This window comes from Archocentrus centrarchus, chromosome 8 (assembly GCF_007364275.1).
Source record: "Archocentrus centrarchus isolate MPI-CPG fArcCen1 chromosome 8, fArcCen1, whole genome shotgun sequence".
Taxonomy (NCBI): Eukaryota; Metazoa; Chordata; class Actinopteri; order Cichliformes; family Cichlidae; genus Archocentrus; species Archocentrus centrarchus.
In genome coordinates, this window is record NC_044353.1 from 856,737 (window position 1) to 881,979 (window position 25,243).

Below are 25,243 nucleotides of genomic sequence, written 5' to 3' on the forward strand. Positions count from 1 at the left end.
TTTTATTATTACCTGAAGCTGAGCGCCTCACCTGTTGTTACAGGTTCATAATAACTGATATTTCTACGTGTTATTTTAGTAATGGCATGAGTTTAAAAAGATTAACTAGTAAATGAGCCTTTGTACTAAAAGCGATTAAGATAATTATTCTAAATTACAACTAAATTGTGAAAGAAAATGAAAGATTTAAAACATTCCAATATGAGTCATAAAACAAATAAAAAGCGAAAATAATAATACAAATAATCAGTTATTTAACATTAAAAATGAAAATAATACTTTAAAAACTGAAATTCACTCTGGATTAAATATGACATAAAAGTTTAAAGTCTCTGAACGCGTGCTCCTCATGAATGAATGAATACATTAAATAAATAAATATAAATAATAACTAACGAGCCCGTGAGCTCTCTGACGGGTTAACCTGCGCATGTGCAGACGCAGGGCACAGAAAACACTGTTTCTGTGTGTTGGTAGTATTGGAAGTATTATTTCCGGTATTAGTAGTGGGGGTGGGTGTCTGTGGTCTCAGAAGAAAAGTTTCTATCTTCCGGTCTCTATCAGGCAGGTGACAGGTGTCCGGTGGGCGGGGCTTCGTACCGCCTGTTCCGTGCTGATAGAGCTCGCGCTCTCATTCTCTTTCTGCAGCGCGTGCAGCTTGCGCAGAAATGACGTGTGTCATCCGAGAAGCAGCAGCAGCAGAAGAAGGAGCTGTTCCCATGAGACCGGGCTGAGCCGCACTCTGACCCCCCGATGCTGCTCCGAGTCCGGCTTTACTGCTCCAGCCTGTTCAAGCTGTTGACACACAGCGTGAGTACCACACACACACACACACACACACACACACACACACACACACACAGAGTAATATATGTAACACAGTCAAAAGCTGAGTGACTGTAATTAAACTAGAGAACAGCTCGTGTGATTCATAAATGTTGATATTTTGATGACAGCTGAATCTGAACCAATGAACTTTAATTATAAACAGAAAACACAAATCAAACCTTCAAATATTCATAAATGTTCAATAAAGGACATAAAACTAATTAATTACTTTTTTAGATAAACCACTAAAATGTGAAATAATCACTGAGCATTCAGTCTCTGGAGCTTGAAAAAGGCGACTGGACTTCTTTTTGTTTCTTGAAGACGTTTCACCTCTCATCCGAAAGGCTTCTTCAGTTCTCAACCAAAAGGTGGAGAGACCCAGGTATTTAAACCCCTGTGGGCGTAGTCCCCTGGAGGTGGTTATGACCCTCTATTGATCATGTGCGTGAACACATGTGCCCAGGTGTGAAGGGGGCGTGGGTCATATTTAATCAGTGGTTTCAGTTGAAACCAATTTAGGACTCCGCTCCATTGTTTCTTGTGGCCTATTGAGGTCACTGGAACAAAGGTGTGAATGGGGGTATGACCCACGCCCCCTTCACACCTGGGCACATGTGTTCACGCACATGATCAATAGAGGGTCATAACCACCTCCAGGGGACTACGCCCACAGGGGTTTAAATACCTGGGTCTCTCCACCATTTGGTTGAGAACTGAAGAAGCCTTTCGGATGAGAGGTGAAACGTCTTCAAGAAACAAAAAGAAGTCCAGTCGCCTTTTTCAAGCTCCAGAGACTACTATGACCTGGATGACTGAGAATCTACACAGACACACTGAGCATTCAGTTTATTATAAATATATGTGACCATCAATTTATACATGTTAATGTTTGAAATTTTATTTATGAATGATTGGTTGGCATTATTAGGGGCGTGGCCCCGCTGACTGAAAGGTGGATGGTGACACAGGCGGCTGTAGCTGCTCACTGTCTGCTAGGCTTCACCTCAGCTAACTGGGGTCCCTGAAGTGGCCCTCTGGATGTGTTTGTGCTGTTGGAGCCTTTTAATGTAATTATCTGACCAATAATATGGCTGTTGTGGCTTCGTGTTGTTGTTTGTCATTTGTCTTGTTTGTCTCGTTAATAATTATGAAGAATTTTCATGAATTTTAAGTGTTTTGTGATTTTTTTTTTCCTTTGGATCATTAATTAGTTAAAACCTAGGATAGAATTGGGCAAAGTTTGTAGGTAAATAGACAATACTTTATCAAAATAAAAGTTTTTGTTCTGAAACAAAACAATTTTCCCCATACATTGTGATGTCTGGATTTCTTTCTTAAATAAATGATCACTCAGGAACAAATTCAAACTTTTGTTCAGAAAGTCTAATACAAAATGTAAAAAAAATATCCCTTCATTCAACAATTTTCTGGAATTTTTCAAAAATAAACAAGCTGTACAAAATTATCACTCCACAACGTTACAAAACATTTACGCTTCCCGCCCCGCCCCCTTTTTGACATTTTGACATTTGGCTAACTCCTCCTAATTGGAGGGGAAAGCAAAATGTCAAAAAAGTAACTTAAAGGGCCAAATTGTCTTATATTCTTGACATCAAATCGAGTGCTGGGAGTTTGAGACCGCTGACAATTTCCTTTTTTTCCCAAGTAAAATATGTTAACTGTCGTGATGGTATAACGTCAAAACACTGCGGGGAGGGGAGGAGCAAAGTGTGCCTGCTCTGTGCTGTGACAGGAGCAGCACTTAAACAGTCAGCCCGCATCTTTGATGAAACTGCAGCGCTGCAGATAGGAGAGCAACTGAAGCTAAAGTATTGATCTCATTACACTGATATTGATCAATACCAGTACCAACATTGGTATTGATATTATTGATATTTGGATCGATCCACCCACCACTGGTGTGTGTGTGTGTGTGTGCACGTGCTCGCCGCGCTGTCCTCACAGTAATGTCTGCGGTCTGCAGAGACAGCAGCAGAGTCCCATATGGAGCTCCTTTGACTACGACAGCTCAGATAGCAGCGAGTGTTTTGTTGTGGAAGATGAAAAATGTGAGGAACACTTCTCAGTCAGGAAAACCACCAACATCAACGTCCAGCTGAGAAGGAAACCGCTCTGATCCTACGAGGTCACCTGACGGTCACCTCTGCAGAAACGTGACAGCTGCAGAGCTGTGATTAACCTGTTCAGTCCTGGTGACTTTCCGGCTACTTTATCAGTCAGAGAATAACAATCAGGAATAATAATCAAATCATAAATATAAGGACTCACTGTCAGCAAATTCCTGGATGGAGCTGCTGAAACTGTTGGGATGGACGTGAGGGAATGAAGAAAGTGTAAAAACAGGGACAAATATGTTTGCAGCCAAAAAACTGAGCACAAAGAGCGAGGACCAAAAGAAGTCCCAGCAGGCACCACATATAAAACACCAGCACGACCACAAGGTAATGAACACACACAATCCAGCTACACAAGCAGAAATGCAACATGAGGTCGGACACTTCGTAGGTTGTGTACAAAGACCCTGAAGGCTAATTAGAGCAGCTAACCTAGCTAGCTCCAAAACAGAAGCAGCTCCAACATCAGGATGCAGCTGGATTTGAGCGTCAGTTTGTTTTTGTCAAACACCTCATGTAGGTGTTGTTAATCTGCTGCACTGATGCTGAACTTTATTGTAGAGTTTATTGTAGATTATTGTAGAGTTTATTATAGAGTTTATTGTAGTTTATTGTAGAGTTTATTATAGAGTTTATTGTAGTTTATTGTAGAGTTTATTATAGAGTTTATTGTAGCTTATTGTAGAGTTTATTATAGAGTTTATTGTAGCTTATTGTAGAGTTTATTGAATTTTGGAGTTCATGTTTTTATTTCTTTCTTCCTGTTGATGTTCATGTGTGTCCTTAATATTACACACATTTAGCACGTAGTGCTGCTGTCTGTGAACAGCTGGTTGTTGAATGTATTTCTTTAAACGGGATCTTTTCTCAAGTTTTTATTACGCAATAGTCACTCTTGAATCTTGCACCTGATTAAGTATGAAAACACTAAAACTAATACTGAAACTAACTAAAACCAAGCATTAAACCAAAAATGAAAACTAATAAAAATGAGCAAAACTGCGCTGAAAATGAACTAAAACTAAACTATAATGTAAAATCCTAAACTATAATAACCCTGGTGTGTGTGTGTGAGTGTGTGTGTCACACTGGCATAGCTGATAGATTAGCATTCATCACCTGAAATAAAACCACAGTGAGCTGTCATGGTGGCTTCTTCCTTGTTACTCTGTGAATTTTTGGTTGGTTAACTTCTTTGACCCTCCCACAGCTCCTCCCACTGTGACATCACAGTCTGGCATCATCAATCAGCTGACACAGGTGGAGGATGTTGCCTTGGACCCATGACAGTGATGCCAAAAAAAGACCTAGAGAAGCAAAACAGGATGAAGGTGAGTCTGACATGACGATGTTGAAAGACGACCCCACCAGCCAATCGGACGCCGCGGTTAAGCCTCAGGATGTCAGCTCTGACTCTGCGGAGGAGGCGGTGCTGTCGAACAGGGAGGTGTTACCGTGGCAACAAAAAGAGGAAGAGCACGATGAAGCAGAGACACAGGCGGTGGCATCATCACCCGACGGACGATTCCTGAAGTTCAACATTGAGATCGGTCGAGGATCCTTTAAGGCGGTTTACAAAGGCCTCGATACAGAGACTACGGTGGAGGTGGCCTGGTGTGAGCTGCAGGTAACACACACACACATACAGACACACACACTCACACTGACAGTGTTCATCAGTGTGAGTGTTAATCACACTCAGCTCTGTAGTCATGGGAAGTTGTTTTTGTTATTTTATTTTATTTGTTGTTTATTTGAATATAATTATCATTTTTCTCCGGCTCAGGAGTCAAACACACGTGTCCAGCTGGGTGGGCGTGTTTGTAACTCAGGTTCATAAACAACATTTCATCACATCGTTTTTTTTTTTAATGCCTAAAGAGGAATAAACACTCTTTACTTCAGCCTTCACTGAGTTAAAAACAATTATTTTTTAAATCATAGATTTTATGATGTCCATGAAATCAAAACTTTTCATTCATCGATGAAATGATGATCCCTCCAAAGAAGAATAAATCTTTGTGTTTGTGACCTGTGAGGAGAAAATCTGTTTTTATGAATGTTTCATGTCTTATTCTCTGAGGTCACACTGAGGTCACTCTGAGGTTGGTTTCATGGTCTCGTGGTTTTATGGGACAGATGGTGCGCTCTGATTGGCTCAGAATGAGGAGGCCTTTAGGTCTGGTAAACGATTAAGTCGTGTGAGGACTCTGATTTATCTGCTCCGATCTGACTGCACTAACGATCAATGATCAGATCATTGATCAGGATATTAGTTACTGAAGCCTGAGCGATCAGCTGACCTTCAGTCAGAGCTCCAGGCTTCATTCATGAGCAGCACATTCAGATTTTCAGCCTCTTCATCACCAACATGAGTTTGAGCAGCACGATCAACATCTGCCGGTGAGCAGTCAAAATAATGAAGCCATGAAAGTCAATGTTCAACCACAACTCCCAAGATGCATTTCTCCAAGAACCCTGCACAGACCTCCAGAGAGGGACTGAGCTCACTTCATGCTGCTTTAAAAGAGCAAGGCCTGGGTGGTGCTTCATGGAGAGTTTAGGTGGCGTTTGATGTTCGGGCTTCAGCCTCACTCTGAACTCTCAGGAGTTCGATGGCACTGACACTTTTCCTTGTTTGTAAGCAAACAGAAGAAAATGTTGACGAAGGGACGGCATTCTTTGGGTGGCCGTGATGGGCGAATATTTGTGGGTTGCAGAGGAGTCCAAAAACACCCCAGCCACTGTAAATGTGTGAGAAACCCGAGCCTTAGAGGGTTCTGTTTAACTGACAGGAAGCTGGGAGCTGGAGACGCCCTGACCTCCCTCCACAGATAGGCCTAAAGGGCTTGACCCCTCAGTGAGACACAGATGCCCTCACCTTTATCAGCAGGAGGAAACACAGTACTCACAAACACAGTAGTTACACGTTCTATGAAGTACTCTGAGATACTGTAACACAGTGATATCAGAGGCTGTAACAAGATCATATATTTTTGTTTCATTTTGCTTTATTATAAAACAGTTTAAAGACTTCAAACATTCAAACAGTTTTAGAAGAACTGCTTTACGTTCATTCAGTGAGGTAAACCCACCCCGCCAGCTGTTATTTAAGCATTCACAGATGTTTTCTCATCTTTCATATTGTATGAATTTAGAAGCAGGACAAGAACAGAGATGAGTCCACTGTCAGAGGCTGTAAGAAGATCATTTGTAACCTTCACTAATGCTGTTTCTGTACTGTGATGAATTCTGAAACCTGACTGAAACTCTTCAAATAAACCGTTCCTCTGCAGATGATCAGTTAGCTGTTTTACAACTACTCTTTCAAGAATCTTTGAGAGAAAAGGAAGGTTGGAGATTGGCCTATAATTAGCTAAGACAGCTGGGTCAGTGATGGCTTTTTAAGTAGAGGTTTAATTACAGCCACCTTGAAGGTCTGTGGTACATAGCCAACTAATAAAGACTGATTGATCATTTTTAAGATTGAAGCATCAATAATTGGAAAGACTTCTTTGAACAGTCTAGTAGGAATGGGATCTAATAAACATGTTGCTGGTTTGGAGGAAGTAACTATTGAAGTTAACTCTGAAAGATCAACTGGAGCCAAAGAGTCTAAACAAATACCAGCAGTGCTGAAAGCAGCTGATCATAATGACACGTCTGTGATGTCATTAGCCAGCTTTGGCTCCATGATGCAGTGAGATGGTGGCAGATGGGTTTCTCCATCATCATTTTAAGGTGCAGTTCAGATCTAATGGGTGGATGGAAGTGTGTATGCTGGAACGTGTATACCTCTCTCTAACGTTGGCTTTTATTCAAACTGTGCAGCAGGTTATGACTGTTTTAAAGGCTCTATCCAAACTGAACCGTTATTACAGCCCACAACCTGAGCTCTGGATCCCAAACATGAGGGGTGGTTAGTGAGCTACTACACTGACCCTAAAGTCAGAGTTAATGTCATGAAGGTGGCTCTCTGAACCCGTCCCATCTTTGGCTGTACCCATAGAGCCAGAGCAGCTCTGTGTACAGTCATATGTTTCTTCTTATTAGAGCAGCACTGAGTCTTTCCTGAGTGACGGTTTGTGCAAAGCTGTGAGCTGAACATTAGTAATTACAGCAGGACTGGGGTTGATCGAGAGCAACAACAACAGACCTCCAAATTCAAAGTTTGTTTTGCTCTTCAGGTTTTTATTAGTGCAGATGTGTTTAACAAGTTCAGGTCGGATTCAGGTGTGAGTGTTGGGCTGGAAGGCAGTGTGCAGGTTAAAGGGGACGTCCTCAGAAATTTGGGTTTAAGGTTATAAAACACTTCACGGCAGCACAGCTGGGGCTGATTTAAAGCTCTTATTTCAAAGTGGCTGAACAGAAATCATTGTCTTGCTCGGCCTTCGTCCTCGTGTCCTGCTCGTCTTTAAATGAGGGAAAAACACACCGGGCCCAGTCTTCACAAACACACATAGAACAGCGTGTGTGTGTGTGAGATAAAGGGTTAATGGTGACTCAGCAGTTTGTTGTACCATACACAGTATCTGATTGGACAGACAGCTGCTGGCTGTTGATAGAAACACACACACACACACACACCACACACACACACACACACACACACACACACACACACACACCACACACACACAGAGTAAAGAGGTCAAAGATTAGCTCTGTGGCGAACTTCCTGCTATGTGTTTATGGTCATTATTAAAGGGGACTCTCACCTGTCCTTGGCTGTTCTCACCTGTGATTGGTCAGCAGCTCAAATCACACAGAGTGAGGGTGGCTGTGGCTCAGGAGGTCATTTAAAAATCAGAAAGTCGTGGTTTGATCCCTGGCTACTCCAGTCTGCATGCCAGTGCATCCTTGGGCAAGATACTGAACTCTGAACTGTGTTCATCGGAGTGTGAATGTTAGATATAAAGCACTCAGTGTGTGTGTGTGTGTGTGTGTGTGTGTGTGTGTGTGTGTGTGTGTGTGTGTGTGTGTGTGTGTGTGTGTGTGTGTGTGTGTGCGTATGTTTATAATACCTTGTGGGGACAATTTTCCTGACATATACTATGTTGTGGGGACCAATTGCTCCTTGTGGGGACTGGAACCTTGTCCCCACAAGGGGAAACCCTGTTTTTGGGTCAGGGGTCAGAATTAGGGCTAAGGTATGAATTGAGTTTAGGTTAGGGTTAGGGTTAGGTATGTGATGGTTAGGGTTAGGAAAAGGGTAAAGGTAAGGTTTAGGCTGTAGAAATGAATGGAAGTCAATGTAAATTCCCCACAAAGATAGAAAAACACACTTGTGTGTGTGTGTTTGTGTGTGTGTGAGTGAATGTGTGAGTGAATGTGTGAATCAGGCGTGCTGTAGAAAGCGATTTGAGGGCTCATTACCAAATAATAAAACTGATTTTATTTTAATTTTCATGCTTTTATTGTGAAAATGTCTGAGACTTTGTACACAGTGTAGCTTCACTTTCCTGCACACCTATGACGCAGGTGGCACAGAGCGAGGGTTACGTGTGTAACCAACATCTAAATTGGGTTGGGTTCAGATTACTTTATTTGGGACATTTTTATTTAAATAAACTTCAAATGATTACATTTATTCACCTAAATGTAAAGTTTGTTTTGACTGCAGTCAGTTTCTCATTTATTTGATTTGTTTGTGTGAATTGAATCTTAAAATTTAGATTTTTATAAATCCTGTTTCATTTTGTTTTGTTTTCATATTTTATCTTTGTTTACATTCATTCTCTTTATTTGATCTGCTGTTTTTTTTTTTTTTTTCTTATTCAGTTTATAAGGATTATTTTAATTTTATTTTTTGTTTGGATTTCTTATTTTATTTTATTTTACTGGATTTTAATTTTCTCATTTTATTTTCAGTTAATTTGATCAAAATAATTTATTTTTCATCTTTTTGGGTCATTATGAGGTCATTAGTGTTATTGCTGGTTAATGGGCCGACCAATCTTCTGTCTGACCCAGAGAAATTAAAAACATTGAAGTCATCATAAACAAAGGAGCTCATACAGGCAGGTGTGTGTGTGGGTGTGTGTGTGTGTGTGCGGTGTGAGAGGTCTGTGTGTTGTGTGTCTCTGAGGGCTCGCCGTCCTTCACACTGAAGGTTTCTGGGTCAGAGTGAATGAAGGTGTTCGTGTTTCAGACTCACCGCCTGAACAAGGTCGAGCGTCAGCGCTTCAGCGAGGAGGTGGAGATGCTGAAAGCTCTGCAGCATCCCAACATCGTGCGATTCTACGACTCCTGGAAGGCGACGCTGAGGGGACACAAATGCACCATCCTGGTGACGGAGCTCATGACGTCCGGGACCCTCAAGACGTGAGTCCAGAACCAGGACCTGAGAGAGCTGCTCGGTTTGGGCCTCTGTCCTTTTTTACCCTCCAGTTTCACTTTTCTGGAGGTTTTTGTTGTTTCCTTCTTTATTTGCTCCCAGATCACCAATAATTTTACACGAATCCAATAATAATTTATAAAAGTTCCTGAGCAGTTCATGTTCCTAGTTCTCAAATGTCCTGCTCACAGTTTATATTCCAAATGCTCCAAAATATTTTAGTCCCAGAATATCCCCACAGAGCCACAATGACTCGTTCATGTTTGTTGCCCCTCCTCAAATTTTTAGTTCCAACATCCTTGGATTCATCCAGAAGACTCCACACACTTCTCTCTGTAGGGTCACATGCTCTGCTCTCATTTTAGTTTCCAGTCGTCCAAATATTTTACATCCCCAAAAACATTTTAGTTCATGAACATGTTTATTCTTGTTCCCAGAATCCCCACAGTTTTCTGAGCACCCCTCACAGTCTATTCCCAGAACCCCTGCAATGATTGAACTCCTCACACCTCGCTCACTCTTCATACTGAACATCAGAGTTTGTTCCCACGTTTTAGTTTCCAAACTTTGTTCTTGTTCCTAATGTCTCAGCGTTCTGTTCCCACGTTCTAAGCATCAGTTTGTTCCCAGATTTTAGTTTTGGCACAGCCTGCACCGCAGTCATTCCGGTGCTCAGAGAACAACAAAACAACTGGTGTCTAAACATCACATGATCATATTAGATCCCAAATTTCCTGCTTTCATTTTAGTTTCTTCTTCATCTCTCAAACACTCGGCCCCGTTGTCCCCCCGTTCCTGTGAACTTGTCCAGATACCTGCGCAGGTTCCGTCAGATGAAGCTGAAGCTGCTGCAGCGTTGGAGCCTCCAGATCCTGAAGGGGCTTCAGTTCCTGCACTCACGCTCCCCCCCGATAATTCATCGAGACCTCAAGTGTGACAACATCTTCATCACCGGGCCCACAGCCTCCGTCAAGATCGGAGACCTGGGCCTCGCCACGCTCAAGAAGGCCTCATTCGCTAAGAGCGTGATTGGTAAGAGGCAGCAGGGTCACAGTGAAGCAGTCAGTCATGCTTCTGTGTTATAACGTCAGTGGTTTCCTATGTATTACTGTAGGGTCTTTACAGTATAAAGCACCTTGGGGCGACTGTTGTGATTTGGTGCTACATGAATAAAACTGATTGAAGCACTTTCATGTTTTGTCTGGTGCGGCGTTCAGGAACTCCAGAGTTCATGGCTCCAGAGATGTATGAGGAGAAGTACGATGAAGCCGTGGATGTTTACGCCTTTGGTATGTGCATCCTGGAGATGGCAACCTCTGAGTATCCGTACTCTGAGTGTCAGAACGCTGCCCAGATCTACCGCAAGGTCACCAGTGTAAGGCCCCGCCCACCTTAGTGCTGTGTACTTCCTATCCTCATGTCCACATATTTGACTTCCTGTTTGTCTCTCAGGGAATCAAACCAGAGAGTTTTTCCAAAGTGACAGTCCCAGAGCTGAGGGAGATCATTGAGGGCTGCATCCGAACCAAAAGCAGTGAGAGGTAACGTCACGGGTCTGTGGGTAGATCACTGTCTGTAATAAAAGCAGGAAAATTCAGTCTGTGATTGCTTTGTGTCTGTGGCTGGTCAATTAGTTTTTCTGGCCTTCAGGTTCACAGTTCAGGACCTGCTGGACCACCGCTTCTTCCAGGAGACGCTCGGCATCCACGTGGAGCTGGCAGAGGAAGACGATGGTTTGAAGACGTCGCTGAAGCTCTGGCTCCGGATGGACGACAACAAGAAGCTTCGCGGCAAATATAAAGACCACAATGCCATTGAGTTTGTGTTCGAGCTGTACAAAGATGTCCCCGAGGAGGTGGCTCAGGAGATGGTACCTGCACTGCCCCTCAGGGGACATCACACCCTGACATGACACCAGCTGGCAGGTGGTCTTACCTGGCTCTCTCTGTGTCACAGGTGGTGCTGGGCTTTGTGTGCGAGGCAGACTATAAGGTGATTGCCAAGGCGATCAGAAACCGGGTGACGACAGTAAAGCGTCAGCGGGAGAAACGGCGCCGCCTGGAGGAGGAGCAGCTCAAACATCAGAAAGAAGCTGTCATTGAAGAGGAGTCTGACCCTGCCCCCCAGCCATCTGAGCTGTCCAATCAGAAACCAGCCACAAACACTGCTGATGGGAAGGTGTGTTTGAAAACTGTGCACACAGTGCCCCCTGCTGGCTGAGATGACACCTACAGTCAGGATGTTGCTGTTATTTTTTCAGTCACGCGTCATTTTAAGCCCCTCCCATTCGCTTTATCATGGAACATAGCTTTACTTCACCTTCCCCATTTTACTCTCACAGCGGGACTCAGCTGCCACCCCTGCCAGGACAAGTATGACATCATCTGTGATGTCATCGAGCAGCAGTCTGATAGGTTCTGGGATCAGCAGCGTGTCCAGCCGGATGGGAGGATACAGGAATGAGGAAGATGACAGGACCGCCAGACCTGCCTCCTACTCCTCTGCTACCTGTGAGATATTTCATTAATATTTCATGATGCAGCCATTTTTATTCATTCTGTAATACATGTCGCTGATGATTTGTTAATCTTTAAAACCTTTTAGTTTGTATTGTTTCCCTGCACCTTCCTGTTTTAATGATTCTCACTGTCCTCACTGCAGCCGACTGTGAGACAGACGTCTCCTTCAGCTCCTCAAGCGTCCCGGAGAAGGTTGAAGCCCCACCTCCTCCAGCTACAAACCCCGCCCCTCCACCTGTGGCCCAGGAAACCCCTCGACTTGAGGCTCCTCCCCCTGTGAGCCGGCCCCCATCCAAGCTCAAACCTCCGCCCTTGCCGGTGCTGCGTTTCCCAAAGGTGAGCCTCGGTGCCCGCTGGTATCCAGTGTGTATCTCTGCCTGTCCTGTGGGACACTGGGGTTTGATTCTAGGCGGCTGTAGTTCAGGAACAGCCCCCTGGATCTTTTGGGTGGATCCCTGCGTGTTTTTCTTCATGCATTTTTAGAAATATCATCTTTTATATTGAAGGGGCAGCAGTAATTCAGGTAACTCAGCATCAGCTTTGCTTTTTACACAGCTGTTCAAACTTTTTTACCTTGGTCACACTTTAAGTTTCCTGGTGGAAATAAAAGCAGTTAATGTGTTCTGGTCCAAAGTGAGACAAATCGGAGCTTTTACATTATAAACCTCTCTGTGGAGCCCCTCCAGGGTAAGGTTTACAGCTCTGCTGTCGCCCACTAGAGAACATTAAACATCATAACATCAGAAAACTTTAGACCAATCAGACATGCTGGCTGAGAAGCTTCTCTGAGCTTCTCGATGAGCTCCCTTTTAATTATAGAAGAAAAACTGAATCAGGATCAGTTTAGTCTAAATCAGGGGTGCCCAAACTTGGCCCGTGGGGCCACTCCGGCCCCACCCCCTACTTCCGGTCTGCGAATTGATGTCAAATATAACATACAATTTGGCCCTTTAAGTTACTTTTTTGACATTTCGCCTTCCCCTCCAATTAAGAGAGTTAAGTGAAATGTCAAAAAAGTAACTTAAAGGGCCAAATTGTATGTTATATTTGACATCAATTCGCGGACCAGAAGGGGGCGGGGCTGGAAGCGGCCTGCGGGCCTCAAGTTTGGGCACCCCTGATCTAAAGCTTCTGTTTGTGTCCTCCAGAGCATCGCTGTGTCCCACAGTTTGGCGCAGCCATCACCTGGATCAGCCTGTGGCTTCTCCTCACCTGTTGACAGGTAACGCATACACATATACTTATATGTGAGCATCTAGAATAACATAAAACTCTCCTAAAGTACAAGTTAATGTAAATCTGTGGAAGGATGGAACAAAACGTCCTCACAAACCAAAGGTTGGTTCTCACTTAGACTGTAAACACACATCTGTTTGAACATTTCCTTGTCTTTTCAGCGGCACCTCTGACGTGACCTCAGGTTTGAGTGATGGCACTGACGGCCAATCAGATAAGGGCAGTCAGGACATCACTAAAAGAACCTCTGCAAAACAGTTCAGGAGGAGAACGCGGGCTCGTCTTAGAATCACAGGAGTGAGTCACGCTAAGCACCATTTACCCACTAAAGAACAACATGATGTGTGTTAACACTGTGTGTGTGTGTGTGTGTGTGTGTGTGTGTGTGTGTGTGTGTGTGTGTGTGTGTGTGTGTGTGTGTGTGTTTCAGGTGTCAGACATGGTGGACAGAGTGGTGGAGTGTCAGCTGCAGACTCACGACAGCAAGATGGTGACGTTTAAGTTCGACCTGGATGGAGACAATCCAGAAGACATTGCATCAGTGATGGTGAGGACAAACAGCCAGTCAGAGCACAGCACTGGACCAGCTTCAGCACTTGTTCAAATTATTATTGTGAAATGCGGCAACTTAGCTGTTTGGCAGAGAAGGTTTGGCAAGTTTTTCATGGGCTCAACCCATAAAAATGGGGGATCAGATTTATTGTCAGGAAGCACCAAACAGGCTTCCTTACTAAGTTTATGTTCTCAATGTTCTTGCCTTTCAGGAATATGCATATTTTACAAAACTGGCTCAACTTCTTTAAAACAAATTCCAAAGTTTTTAAAATAATCTGACAAAATTTCCCATTTTTATTAATTCCCTTGTTCCAAACTTCCCTAAAATGTCTTCTCACTAACTATTGCTTCTCCTAAGGCTTGTACATGGATTCATTACATGACAGGAATGTGAGGAGCTTCTTTTTAATTTCCTCCACTCAGCTCCACAGAGACTTCATCCTGCCGTTAGAGCGGGAAGGATTCATAGCTCGCATGTATGAGATCATCAAGAGGGCGGAGTCAATGATGCATCCTCGTCCACAGGCAGACCCTGACAAGTTGTCTCGCCTGAACACCTCCATACTGCCAGAAACCCAGGTATGAGAAATTATATTTACATAAGCTTTACAGTAAAATTATGCACCATTCTCACAATCTGAAATACCTGAAACTGTTTTTACAGATGAACCTCTCGGCAGGGAGCCTCTCCAGATCTCTGTCCTCGTCCTCATTACCTGGTAAGAAGGTACAGGAGATTGTTGGGTCACACATTTTAAAGGATTTGCAGAACTTCTTCAGGCCGATAAGATGAAAATTGAGTTGATGCGAGCTATTTATTGACCATATAATTTCAACAGAGCACAGAAAAGAAAGCAAAAAGCTCCCCGGGGTGTACGCCGTAAGCATGTGCAGATCAGTGGCCACCAAAGACAGATGAAGACCGACTGGGCTTCTGCTGGGCTCCTTATATTAAATCTTTGGTTACATAACTTTCTAAATCCTGGTTTTAATTGTGTGTAATTTTAGCTTTAAACACCAATTATTTCTCAATTTGTGTCCAAATATTAAAAAAAAACTGTTACACATTTTAAATGTGCTTACTCATTATGACTCCAGGGCAGTTTGTGCAGAAAGAAATGTTACTAACTAAGGTATAAAGGTATGAAGCCTTCACACTTTACAAATCACAGGTAGTAAAACTGTCAAAATAGGCAATAGAAATGTCAGGTTCAATGAATTATGAGCCATGCAGCTGTTCCAGCCGATCATTAATATGAATTATGGTCCATAAAAATGTCAGGATTTTTCATTAGCACAAATTATGTCATAAAGTCAATGGTGCATAAGCATAGAGCATATAGTGTAAAGTACAGTGAAAGTGTAGATAAGACGATGTAAATACAGTATAAATGTAGGTAATATACAGGGCCCTCAGGCCTAAATTGTCATCTTGAGTATATAGATATGTTTGTCCAGTGTGCATATAATTAAAAAACTCTCTAAAAATCTCCAATAAGATAGAAGTGGGGGAGGGGGACAAGAAGAAGGGACACAGAAAATTTAGAAAAGATGAAGAATGTGAGTAAATAAAAGAAAGTGCAGGACTTGCTTCTAATATTAGGGTAACTGTGTCTGTGACCATGAATTTTCCAGTTCTTGTCACTGAATGTTCACATATTTAAGTTGATTGATTAATCTGTTCTCCCATCAGATATGGACAGTGTTGATCCTTCTCCATTGAAGGGAGCTGACTTTTCCATTGACCCTGAAGCCACGCCCCCTGTCAGATCACTGAGGTCACAGTCTTTTCACACATCTTCAGGTAAGCGTGCATGTTGTGACCTGTATGAACTGGTATCCTGGTAGGCTGACTGTACCATCTTATGAACTGCTGGTCTGGAAGCTGTGTGGCCATCACAGTATCCAGCCCCTCCCCTACCCACCCTAGTGCTCTCCAGGCTTTAAATGTGCTGCTGCTTTGCTGAGGTGTTTTTTTGGAACCTCGTAAGGTGTTCATAATGAACACAGTACGAGATGATGTTTTTGAACCTACCTATCCCAGTGTATCTCTTTCTGTTTTCCTGCTAAAGGTAGCGCCGGTAAAACGGCTGCACGACCTCAGACGCCTGCCCCCCCTGTTTGTCTCTGTGTTTGTATCTCTCTTGGATGGTGTTCTGGAACGCAAATTTCATTATATGTTTACATATAGTGACAAATAAAGTCTTCTAATCTTCTTCTAATCTTATCGGTTCATTTGTGAACAAAAACACATAATTTTGTTCATTATGAGGCTTTTTTTTTTTTTTTTTTTGCAGATGTGCACTGAGAGTTTCCCTCCTGTTTTATAACTTCACTATTTGGTGGAGTCCCTCAGGGAACCATTCAGGAGCCTCTAAGCATTCTGTTAACTTTTTAGAAGAGTTAACATTTTATGAATCCTCATGTTTTCTGTCTTCATTAAGTTGAGCCAGATTAGCCTTTTTAACAGGCCAAAATTTCTCCTGTGTTGAAATTTTTATTTTAGTGTTTAATGCACTTCTGCTCAATAATATGCTCCACAATAAAAATAAAAACATTGTTAAAAAATTGCAAATATTTCATTACAGGGTCTCTACATAATTAGCTAAAATGTGCAAATAGCACGTTAGTAACTAGTCAAACTGACAAAAATATTGTTGATATATGGCAGCACAGAGCCGTATAGTCTGGGCCTCCCAGAGTGTGGATTCCCTGACCAATTACTCACATTATCTCTTTGGACTTCAATGGAAAGGAATGACATTTATATGGAGCTTTATTCTTCTCACTGACATTCAAAGCACTCATACTCTGGTAATTGTGCTCTGGTCCTTTTTCTAAATTTTTCTCATTCTGTGTGTTTTCTGTTGTTATATGTGTTTTGTAATGTGTGGGGTTCCTCAGGAAAACATACTGGAGCCTCTAAACTTTCTAACATGATCCAAACTTTTTGAGAGTGTTTTCCTTCTGAATCGGATGGGAATCATTTGTATCCCTCTGAAATATATAGTGATATTAGAGTGATATGTGGCTCCATGACATATATCACTGTGTGTGTGTGTGTCTGTGTGTGTGTGTGTGTGTGTGTGTGTGTGTGTGTGTGTGTGTGTCTGTGTGTGTGTGTGTGTGTGTGTGTGTGTGTGTGTCTGTGTGTCTGTGTGTGTGTGTGTGTGTGTGTGTGTGCGTGCGTGTGTGTGTGTACTGTGTACACATATATTGGTATATTTTACTGAGGGAGATGGTACAGAATTGTCCAACTTAAATATTACCAAAACTAAATTTCTAGTTTACTTTGAAGGTTTCTGGAATTTTTTTTTCCTTTGATGGCTATGGACCTGGTGTTTGTGCTAAGCCAGGCTAAATGCATCCACAAACCGACACAAAACAAAACTTTATGAACTAAAATATTAAAAATATTTGCCTTCACTAAAACTAGTTCAGACTCTGACAGGTAATCTTTCATTGTTTCATAACTAATGTCCCCTCCTGTCCCCCTCTCTCTCCAGCATCTTCATATCAGCCCCCCATTTACTCTGTCAGTTACCCCCACCTAGACTCCTCTGCAGCTTCCCCTTCTCACCTGTCTCCTGGTCACCAGTATCACCTCCCAGCTCACCCCTACTACACCTACACTGCCTCCCTCCCCACCCAGAGCCCCGCCTCCAGTCTCCACAGAGTCCGTAGTAACCCTTCCCTGCATAACCCCTCCTCCTCTTCCTCAGGCCCTCCTCCTCAGTGGGCTCCTCCTGACCAGTCTCTCCTCTCTCTGGCCAATGTGCTCTCTCTGGCCATGAGCGTAGCCCAGTCCTTCATGCCCCCACCTAGAGCCCCAAACCAGGGATTTCAACCCCACCCCCCATTTACCACTCCCCAGGCCACACAGTCTCCTCCTCTATCTCCATCCTTTGGCCCTAACCTCCACCATCAGAGCCAGACCCCTTTTGCCCCTCCGTTCTTCCCTCAACAACCCTACCCTACACCCACACCACAGACGGGCTCTGCCTCAGATGCCCAGCAAGTGGTGTCTCCAAGCTGGATTCCAGACTCACCTCAGATGGAAAAGGCGTGGGGACAGGTGAGTTCATGCTGAAATAATAATTTACCTGAGTAAAAATGGGAGATTCAAGACAAGCTCATGAAATTAATCTGTTTACCTGGTTTTCCATAAATCTGAGTTCTGTGGTCAGTGCAGAAACCTGGTTTCTGTGGTTGTGTAGGAGATCAGAAAAGTCTGGTTTGTGTAGTCAGGTTAATATTCATTCATCTAAAGAAGAAAGATCAGTGATAAAGAAGATAAATCTGTAACATAAAAACCTGGAACATTCATTCATTCGTTTCAGTCTCATACTCCAGTCCAGCCGAAGGTCACCTCAGCCTCGCCCCCTCGTGGTGAGTCCCTGCAGTGTCACAAGTTAGCATCAGAGTGCACTGAACCTGAATGCTAATGGTTTATGTAACTGGTTCTCAGGTTCAGAGACAGTCTCTACTCCCAGCTCATCCAGTGCTCCCAGTCACAGGGGAGAGCTCGCTCACTCCTCAGCCTCTTACCCTCCTCAGCCCACTCCAAACAAAAAAGTAAGGTACACATCGACAAAACAAAACTTTCGATAAGAATTTTAATCTTTTTTCTGTTTTTGTAGATCAGAAATAAGTCACTGTGAATTAACAGTGACTTATTTCCTGAAGGTGCTTCTTTTACAGGTTTGAATATTTAATGTATGCTCTGTGTTAACTTAGTGGTGTTATGTTTTAAATCTTAATTTTTCATGTGTGAATGGATGTATACATGCATAAACAAAGAGCACAATAGCACCAAAGTAAATTTAAAATTTACTTCCTCCAGGTGTCCCCCCCTGTTTCCCCTTCACTCAGACTGTCCCCCATTCAGGAAGGTAAGAACCACCTGCTGCTTCTATAAAAGCCCCACTTTCATTAATGTTTGAGACCCTCTACTGATGAACTGTTCAGGAAACAAACCAATGATTTCTTTCCAATATGGTCTTTTGATCATCTCTCTTATTTGGTCACAAATAACACAACATCATCTGCATATAGAGACAATTAAGTTTTATCATCACTGATAACATGAAATGCTGATTTTGTCTCTAAAATGTTTCCATAAACAACAACATGATATTGGCAATCTACATGGTTAGTAGCCCTTTAACACTGGGCGATCGCTGCTGAACTGCCCGTTACTTGCCCTCAATAGTGGCGAACAGCTGATTGAGACGTGGCGTATCAGCGCAGAGTCGGCTTATCAAAGGAACGTTGATCAGCTGGCTTATTACCGTAACTCCACAACCATTTGTCCTATCGAAAAATGCAAACAGTTCCTGAAAGCCCAGAAATTGCACGTCACAGCCATATAGGGGTATTACGGTATTTGTTGCCGGAAGTCCGCGAACGGCGGCACTTTTGAAGTATGTTGTGTGTGTGTGTGTATGTTGTGATCCATTCGGTGTCAAATGGTTAAATGTAAATTGAACAGAGTACATATACACATTTTGGATGTTGCACACTAAAAATACTCCGGTCAGTGCTCTGATGGAGACAAGACAGTGTGTAAAGTTTTCACCACTAGATGTCAGTAGATTTCAGATTTCAGTCATCTGAGTTCTGTTTTCTTATCCCTCCCAATTCAAGTGCATAATCCTAGCTATGGTGGCTGCTATAGGACAAGCATGTTAGTCTGCCAAGAGTGATCAAAAACATTAAAAATAGACTGCAGTCCATAACAGCTGTGACTGGCCGGCATGTTTCTACTACTGTTTATGTAATTTAAAAAAATGCACACACTACATTTAAAAATATTTGAATAATATCAGCATTTAGCAATGAATCAGAAAATAGAAAAACCATATGGTCATATAAATATTTTGCAGTATTTTACGTTTTTACCTCCAAATCATCTCAAAAACTCTGGCCACCATTCACCTGTAGTGAGTGTACGCAAATAGCAAAATGACTCCGGACCAGGTCCGCTACAGAGTTTTTCCCTGTCAGTCCGCTGTTTCCCTCAGCTCAGAGAGGCGTCCACTTTTATTTACTCTGGAGGAGTCAGTACAACTTTGTGAAAGGAGTCCGATATGATTTGATGAGTCACTGAAACTCACTTCTGACTGATGATGCTGATACTGAGGTAAGCTGGTGAGGATGTGCTGAACTTTTCTGTAGGTAAGCGCTGTTGTTTTTGCTGCTGTTAGCTGCTGTTAGCCGGCATTAGTGAAACCGTCTCTGAAATGGATCTACCATTGCTGGACTCTGAATAAACTCTCATATGATGTGAAAATGTAATCAAACTGTTTATCAGGGGAGGGGAAAGTGTGATATTTAGGACACTCGAGTCTAACATTAGCTGGCACGATGTTAGCTTATAACCAGCTGTTGTTGATTAGCCGGCTCCTGTCAGCTGTCCGGAGATGAGAGAGGTCGCAGATCTGATCTGCTGAAAATGAGTAACTGTGACAATGTCAGAAATAAACACGATTATCCATGTTGGAGACAGTGGCCTGGAAGGAGACGTCCTTCCAGACCACTATCAAAATATGAAGGGGGAACATGGTGGCCTCCATAAACCAGTGTCCGCTCTTGTGTATTTTTAATACAGTAATTCAAAGTTTATGGAAATGCATCTATTTTTTTGGAAGATGTAATTATTCATTAATCTATGTACACTGAACTCTATCCTGCCTCTCTAAGTCGGTTTTCCACCCTGTTTCAGAGCAGGCCGGGGTACTGAGTGCGGCTCTGTGCTGCCTCTCTGGCTTCTGGAAGCTGGACACTCAGTGAGGCTTTAAAGGCAGAAGCTGCAGGTTTCAGACCGTCGAGCTGCACACGTGGCACTCAGGGACTGTTTTGATCTGTGAATCTGAATAACAGAGTCGAGTAGAGGTGAAGAATAAAAATCTGGAGATGGCCTATTCTTGAATACTCTCAGCAGGACTAACAGTAAATTCCCTGTAGATGCTTCCCGATAAATCCTGATGGTGTTCATCACCTCTTGACCCTCTGTTTACTTCAAAGAGCAGAGAAAAATCCACCAACATTTAATGGTCATATTTTCATCAAACTCAGCGTGTAAGACAAGCTGAACATGTTTCTCTCGAGCTGCTCAGATTTTCTTCTTCTCTCATTTTGCAGCAGAGAGACCTTCTGCCTTCACCATTGGTCGTTTCCAGGTCACGCCTTCTAAGGATGCTCCTGCTCCCCGACATCAGGAGCCACGCTCCATCAGTCAGGCCACGCCCACTGCTCACTCCCCACCTCCTTCCAGGAAGAACCAGTCAGAGAGCAACACAGGAAGCAGCACAGAAAGCAGCGAATCAGAGAACAGCATCAGCACAGTGACGCTGTCCCCGCTTGTGAACAAGAACAACAACCCTGGAGGTCAAGAGGAGAGGAGGAGCAGAGAAGAGGAGGGAAACCTGAAAAGGAGGGAAGATGAGGAGGAGACGAAGAGGAAAGGGGGCCGCCGACTGGGCGTCAGTCTGCGGGAGGGGTCAGCCATCAGTTTCAGCCAATCGTGGAGTCGCTCTGCGACCTACAGCTCTGACGATTCAGACAGTGAGAATGGGGAGATGTGGGAGGAGCTACAGGAACTTCGGGAAAGGTGATTGGTAGATTTTTCCTTCATGAGTCAGCTGATCACTGAGACAACATGAATGTATGGATTCTGGGGAAACTTTGTTATATTTGTTGAGAAGCATCAACAATAGTTTTGGTGGGTTGATTAATTAAATGTCTGTGCTGGACTGATGGCTGCAGATATTCAGTGGAGTAAACCTGAGATGAAAAGAATCGGCTGAAACTTGAGTATCGGTTTCTTCATGCTCCTGATTTTATTCCATCACTACAAATGCAGTGAGGGTTGTTTGGTCAGCAGATGTCACCATTTTCCATCGTTGTAGCACAGTGACTTAGTTTCAACAAATAAACATAATGATGGTTCAGACAGGCGTCGTTCTCACAGACTCAGTCCTGCCTCCAGGCTGCTCTGTTGCCCACATTTATGTTACAAACGCTCCCCATGCTGCAGCGATCCTGCTGTAAAGTCATTTTCAACACAGTTTGTTGGGGGAAGCAGGTCGGGATAGTTTCTGCACTTTTACGTTCTCACAGGAAAACACGCTTCAGACGTGTTCTCAGTACTGGAGGTGCTCCGTGTGGTGGAGGCCTGGCTGGATGCAGCATGCAGGAGGCAGCACACAGATGTTAGCAGCTGTCAGTGCAGAGCTGGCAGGTCAAAGACCTGATGTCCAGTCTGACTCTGACAAACATCTGAAACCCTCCTAATGCTTTTCTTCCTTCTCCCAGACACCTGGTGGAGGTGCAGAACCTGCAGGTCAGTCAGAAGCACGAGATCGAAGGGTTGTACCGCCGGAAGGGAAAAGTCCCACCCCCTGGAATCGTCCCTCCCGCCGCCATGCTGAACAACCGGCAACGACGCTTCTCAATGTCAGGAAACTATCAGTCTTCTCGCAAAAACAGCCTGCAGAGGCTGGATATGCCGCCCCCTGCAGGTGGGAGGACTCACTGCAGCCTGCAGAATAACAGACTAATTAAAGATTTTTAATACTGAATCATCCCTGTGCGTGTGTGTGTGTGTGTGTGTGTGTGTGTGTGTGTGTGTAGGTATCATGAGGAAGACCTCGATCAGCAGCAGCAGCAGTGGATCTCAGGAGAGAGCAGGGAAAGGCGTGACCTTTGCCCCCGAACACAGCTGCATGGTGAGTGTTTAAGACCTTCTGGAAGAGGAGGAGGATTTTCTGAGACATGGATTTAGTCGCAGTAATAAGCTGCAGGCTCAGCCAGGATGCACAGTTTGAGTTCTTCTAGAATCTTCTTCAGACGGGTTCTAATGGACCTGTTTGTGGAGAACAAAGAACAGCCAGCACATGAGACGTGTTTGGATCCTCTCCCTGTGGTTGGAGCGCCACGTGGAGAGAAACTAGGAGGCGGAGCTTAGTCTGAGCTCAAATGACATGTCAAATAAAAACATTAGAAGATGCATTTTAACACCTTTTTCTAAAATAATCACCTGAGGAGCATCATCGTTAGCCCACATTCAGAGATCTCACACTACAACAGCAAAGCAGCATGGACACTAAACATGACATTTAACTGACCTGCCGATTAACCTTTGACCTTTATCTTCCAGTGAGTAAGGAGCTACTGAAGATGAGAAGATGATCACCTGAGAAGACAAACCGAAGAGGAGGATGCAGTGCAGTACTCTGATGTTTGAATGTCTCGTAGTTTGAACTTTTAGACATTTCAGCACTTTAGGCAGAAGAACTGAACCTCAGTGAGACTCAGAGGTCAGAGGTCAGAGGTGAGGACTTTCAGACACGAACTCTGAGTGTGATCAGAAACGAGCTGCAGCCGTTCAGCACGTTAAAGCCTTAAAGAGGAGATGAAGAGGATCCAGTGGACACAGTCAGATCTTCATCCACAAACATGAAGTCATAAATCTGTGAAGTGCTCCTTTAAAACCTGTTCTAGTGCCACAGAGATGATTGTGTGTTTATTGTGATGTAACTGATGAAGTGTTAAGCCTTTACTGGTTCATTCCTCTGAATTGTTTTTGAAGGTCCAGCGAGCCTGCAGAGAGTCTGTCCTCATGGACTCTGAGGTGCCTCATTTAAGAATCGTGTTATTGATGACAGAAGCCTGCAGAGATGAAAATGTGGGCTTTAAGCTTTTTTTGTGCTTCAGTTTGTAAAGTTTGAATTGAGATATTTGTGTTGAATAAAGATCTCTGAGTGATGATGTGCCGCTTTGTTTCTTTTCAAACTCAAATGTCAGATTTGCATCCTTGCAGTAAAGAAATAGTGCATGAATCAGCTGATTTACAGGCAGACAGCTGATTTCTCTGCTGCTGAAGCAGGTTCATGTTTACAGAATAAAAACTTCTTCAGCTCCTTGTTTCGCTTCACTGTTGTGATCAGACCGGGTTTAAGCTGCAGTGACACCTGGTGGTGGCTAATATACTTTATCAGAGTGTGGGGTCATGACCTCTGTGTGTTCTCAGCAGCTTTGAGGTCGAGCTGTTCTTACTCTCTGAGTCATTTATGGGAATCTCTTTTTTTTTTAGTTTTTAGATCAGATTTTATTTGTGAGAATCTCAGGAACTTTTTTCAGGTATTTTAATACCATGTAACAGATATATATATTACAGATTTATATGTAACAGTGTCGCTGGAGCACGCAGCACTCATAGGGATCATTTTCTCTGGAAGGAAATTCATACAGCCCGTGAATGCCCCTTTTAGATTGGTCAGATGCTGCCAGCCCCGCCCCCAAGAGTGAATTCTCTGAGCAACAATAAAAACAATCAAATAATAAAACAATAAAAATATGTTGTAGATGGCTGTCTACAGAAAACTCATACAGGGCATTAGGGGCCTGGTGCAGGCACACCCCTTGAGACCCATATGGGATAAGAGTGCCCCACAGTTCACCCACACCTACCCACTGTGGCCCCACACGGGCATCTGTGCTGCTACCTTATTCATAAGAAGGAGACACCATGCAGGGAAATGTGAGGACATAGCAGTCATTCCTCTGGAAATGTCCCCAAACAAACTTCCACAAATCCATTTGGATTTTAAGCTGCAGCCACACTGTAGCGAGTCACTCGTCCTGCATTTCGGAGCTAACTGCTGGCTGCTTGCAATCCAGGCTCTGGTTGCCAAGGTAACCCAGTAATATATTTGTTACAGGTCATAGGTCAATCAACAGTGTCCTGCTGTCACTTCAGGCACTCACCTTGAAACTGAGAAAAAGTTATCTCAGGTTCCGCCCACGTCGCACTGCCCGTTGCTTGAAGTTGCCAAATGTCATTCACTTTATATGGTCTCTGGTGAGCAGGTTGCCACCCACAGTGGGTGCAGCTTCACTGTGGGTGCAGCTTCACAGGGATAATTTCTCTGAACATACATGAGACACTGTATCAGGAACTGCTCAGAGATCAGCTGATACTAACGGGATATTTGGATGAGATATAAAGAAATACAGAAACCTCTGGTCTCTTGCTCCAGCCTCTGACGGGGACGGTCGCATTCTATCTCTCTCCCTGCCCTCCCTATCTTTCCTGCTTGCTGCTTGCTGTGAGAGCGTCTCTTGCACACTGTTCGAATAAGAATAAGATTGAGAGCAATATGGATTTGGCAAACTGGGCCTTCAAGACCATTGATCGAATTTTTTCCACTATGAGATCTGGGAAAGGGGAGCCTGCGTGTCCGAGTGGAACAGACCCGGTTGGATACGTCATCGACTCTTGGAGCTCGTGGAGACCTGTGTGCTTCTCGGCCCTCGAGGTGGAAGACGTGGAAGACGCTTACATATTTGGCTATCTGGTAGCGGTATCTTTTCTTTTTTTTTTTTTTTTCTGCCTGTCATGTCTGGCAGATCTTGCAAGCAGAACTGTGATCTGAATGCATTGTTGTGCCAAACATATTTGCTATTTCAAGATGAGCTCTATAGGCTCTCTATAGGCTCCTCTTGTTACTGTGTAATCCTTTATTTTATTTGAATTATTTTTAACATGCTATTTATCAAATTGTGCCAGAAATGACAGGCTTAAGAAATAGAAAAGAGAAGAGAAAGAAAAGAGAAAGGGAAAGAGG

The 25,243-nt window shown here is 43.5% G+C and overlaps 1 protein-coding gene across 1 annotated transcript; it reads left to right on the forward strand.

The window, feature by feature from the left end:
* Positions 1-620: 620 nt before the first annotated feature.
* Positions 621-23,378, forward strand: LOC115784039 (serine/threonine-protein kinase WNK4-like). Its single transcript, XM_030735073.1, has 24 exons — positions 621-810; positions 4,177-4,593; positions 9,118-9,290; positions 10,115-10,335; positions 10,521-10,678; positions 10,756-10,844; positions 10,954-11,173; positions 11,260-11,481; positions 11,645-11,813; positions 11,965-12,158; positions 12,971-13,044; positions 13,220-13,355; positions 13,489-13,605; positions 14,037-14,192; positions 14,278-14,332; positions 15,307-15,417; positions 17,120-17,688; positions 17,954-18,002; positions 18,082-18,188; positions 18,457-18,505; positions 20,757-21,225; positions 21,930-22,135; positions 22,248-22,342; positions 22,774-23,378. The coding sequence occupies exons 2-24, from the start codon at positions 4,234-4,236 to the stop codon at positions 22,774-22,776; spliced, it is 4,002 nt and encodes a 1,333-aa protein (XP_030590933.1). The 5' UTR covers positions 621-810; positions 4,177-4,233; the 3' UTR covers positions 22,777-23,378.
* Positions 23,379-25,243: the final 1,865 nt, after the last annotated feature.

Bases quoted from the DNA above. Each gene is read 5' to 3' on its own strand.
- LOC115784039 (XM_030735073.1), top strand. From the start codon at position 4,234: ATGTTGCCTTGGACCCATGACAGTGATGCCAAAAAAAGACCTAGAGAA. The intron at 4,594-9,117 runs GTAACACACACA...TTCGTGTTTCAG, and splicing joins TGGCCTGGTGTGAGCTGCAG to ACTCACCGCCTGAACAAGGT. The intron at 21,226-21,929 runs GTGATTGGTAGA...TCCTTCTCCCAG, and splicing joins CTACAGGAACTTCGGGAAAG to ACACCTGGTGGAGGTGCAGA.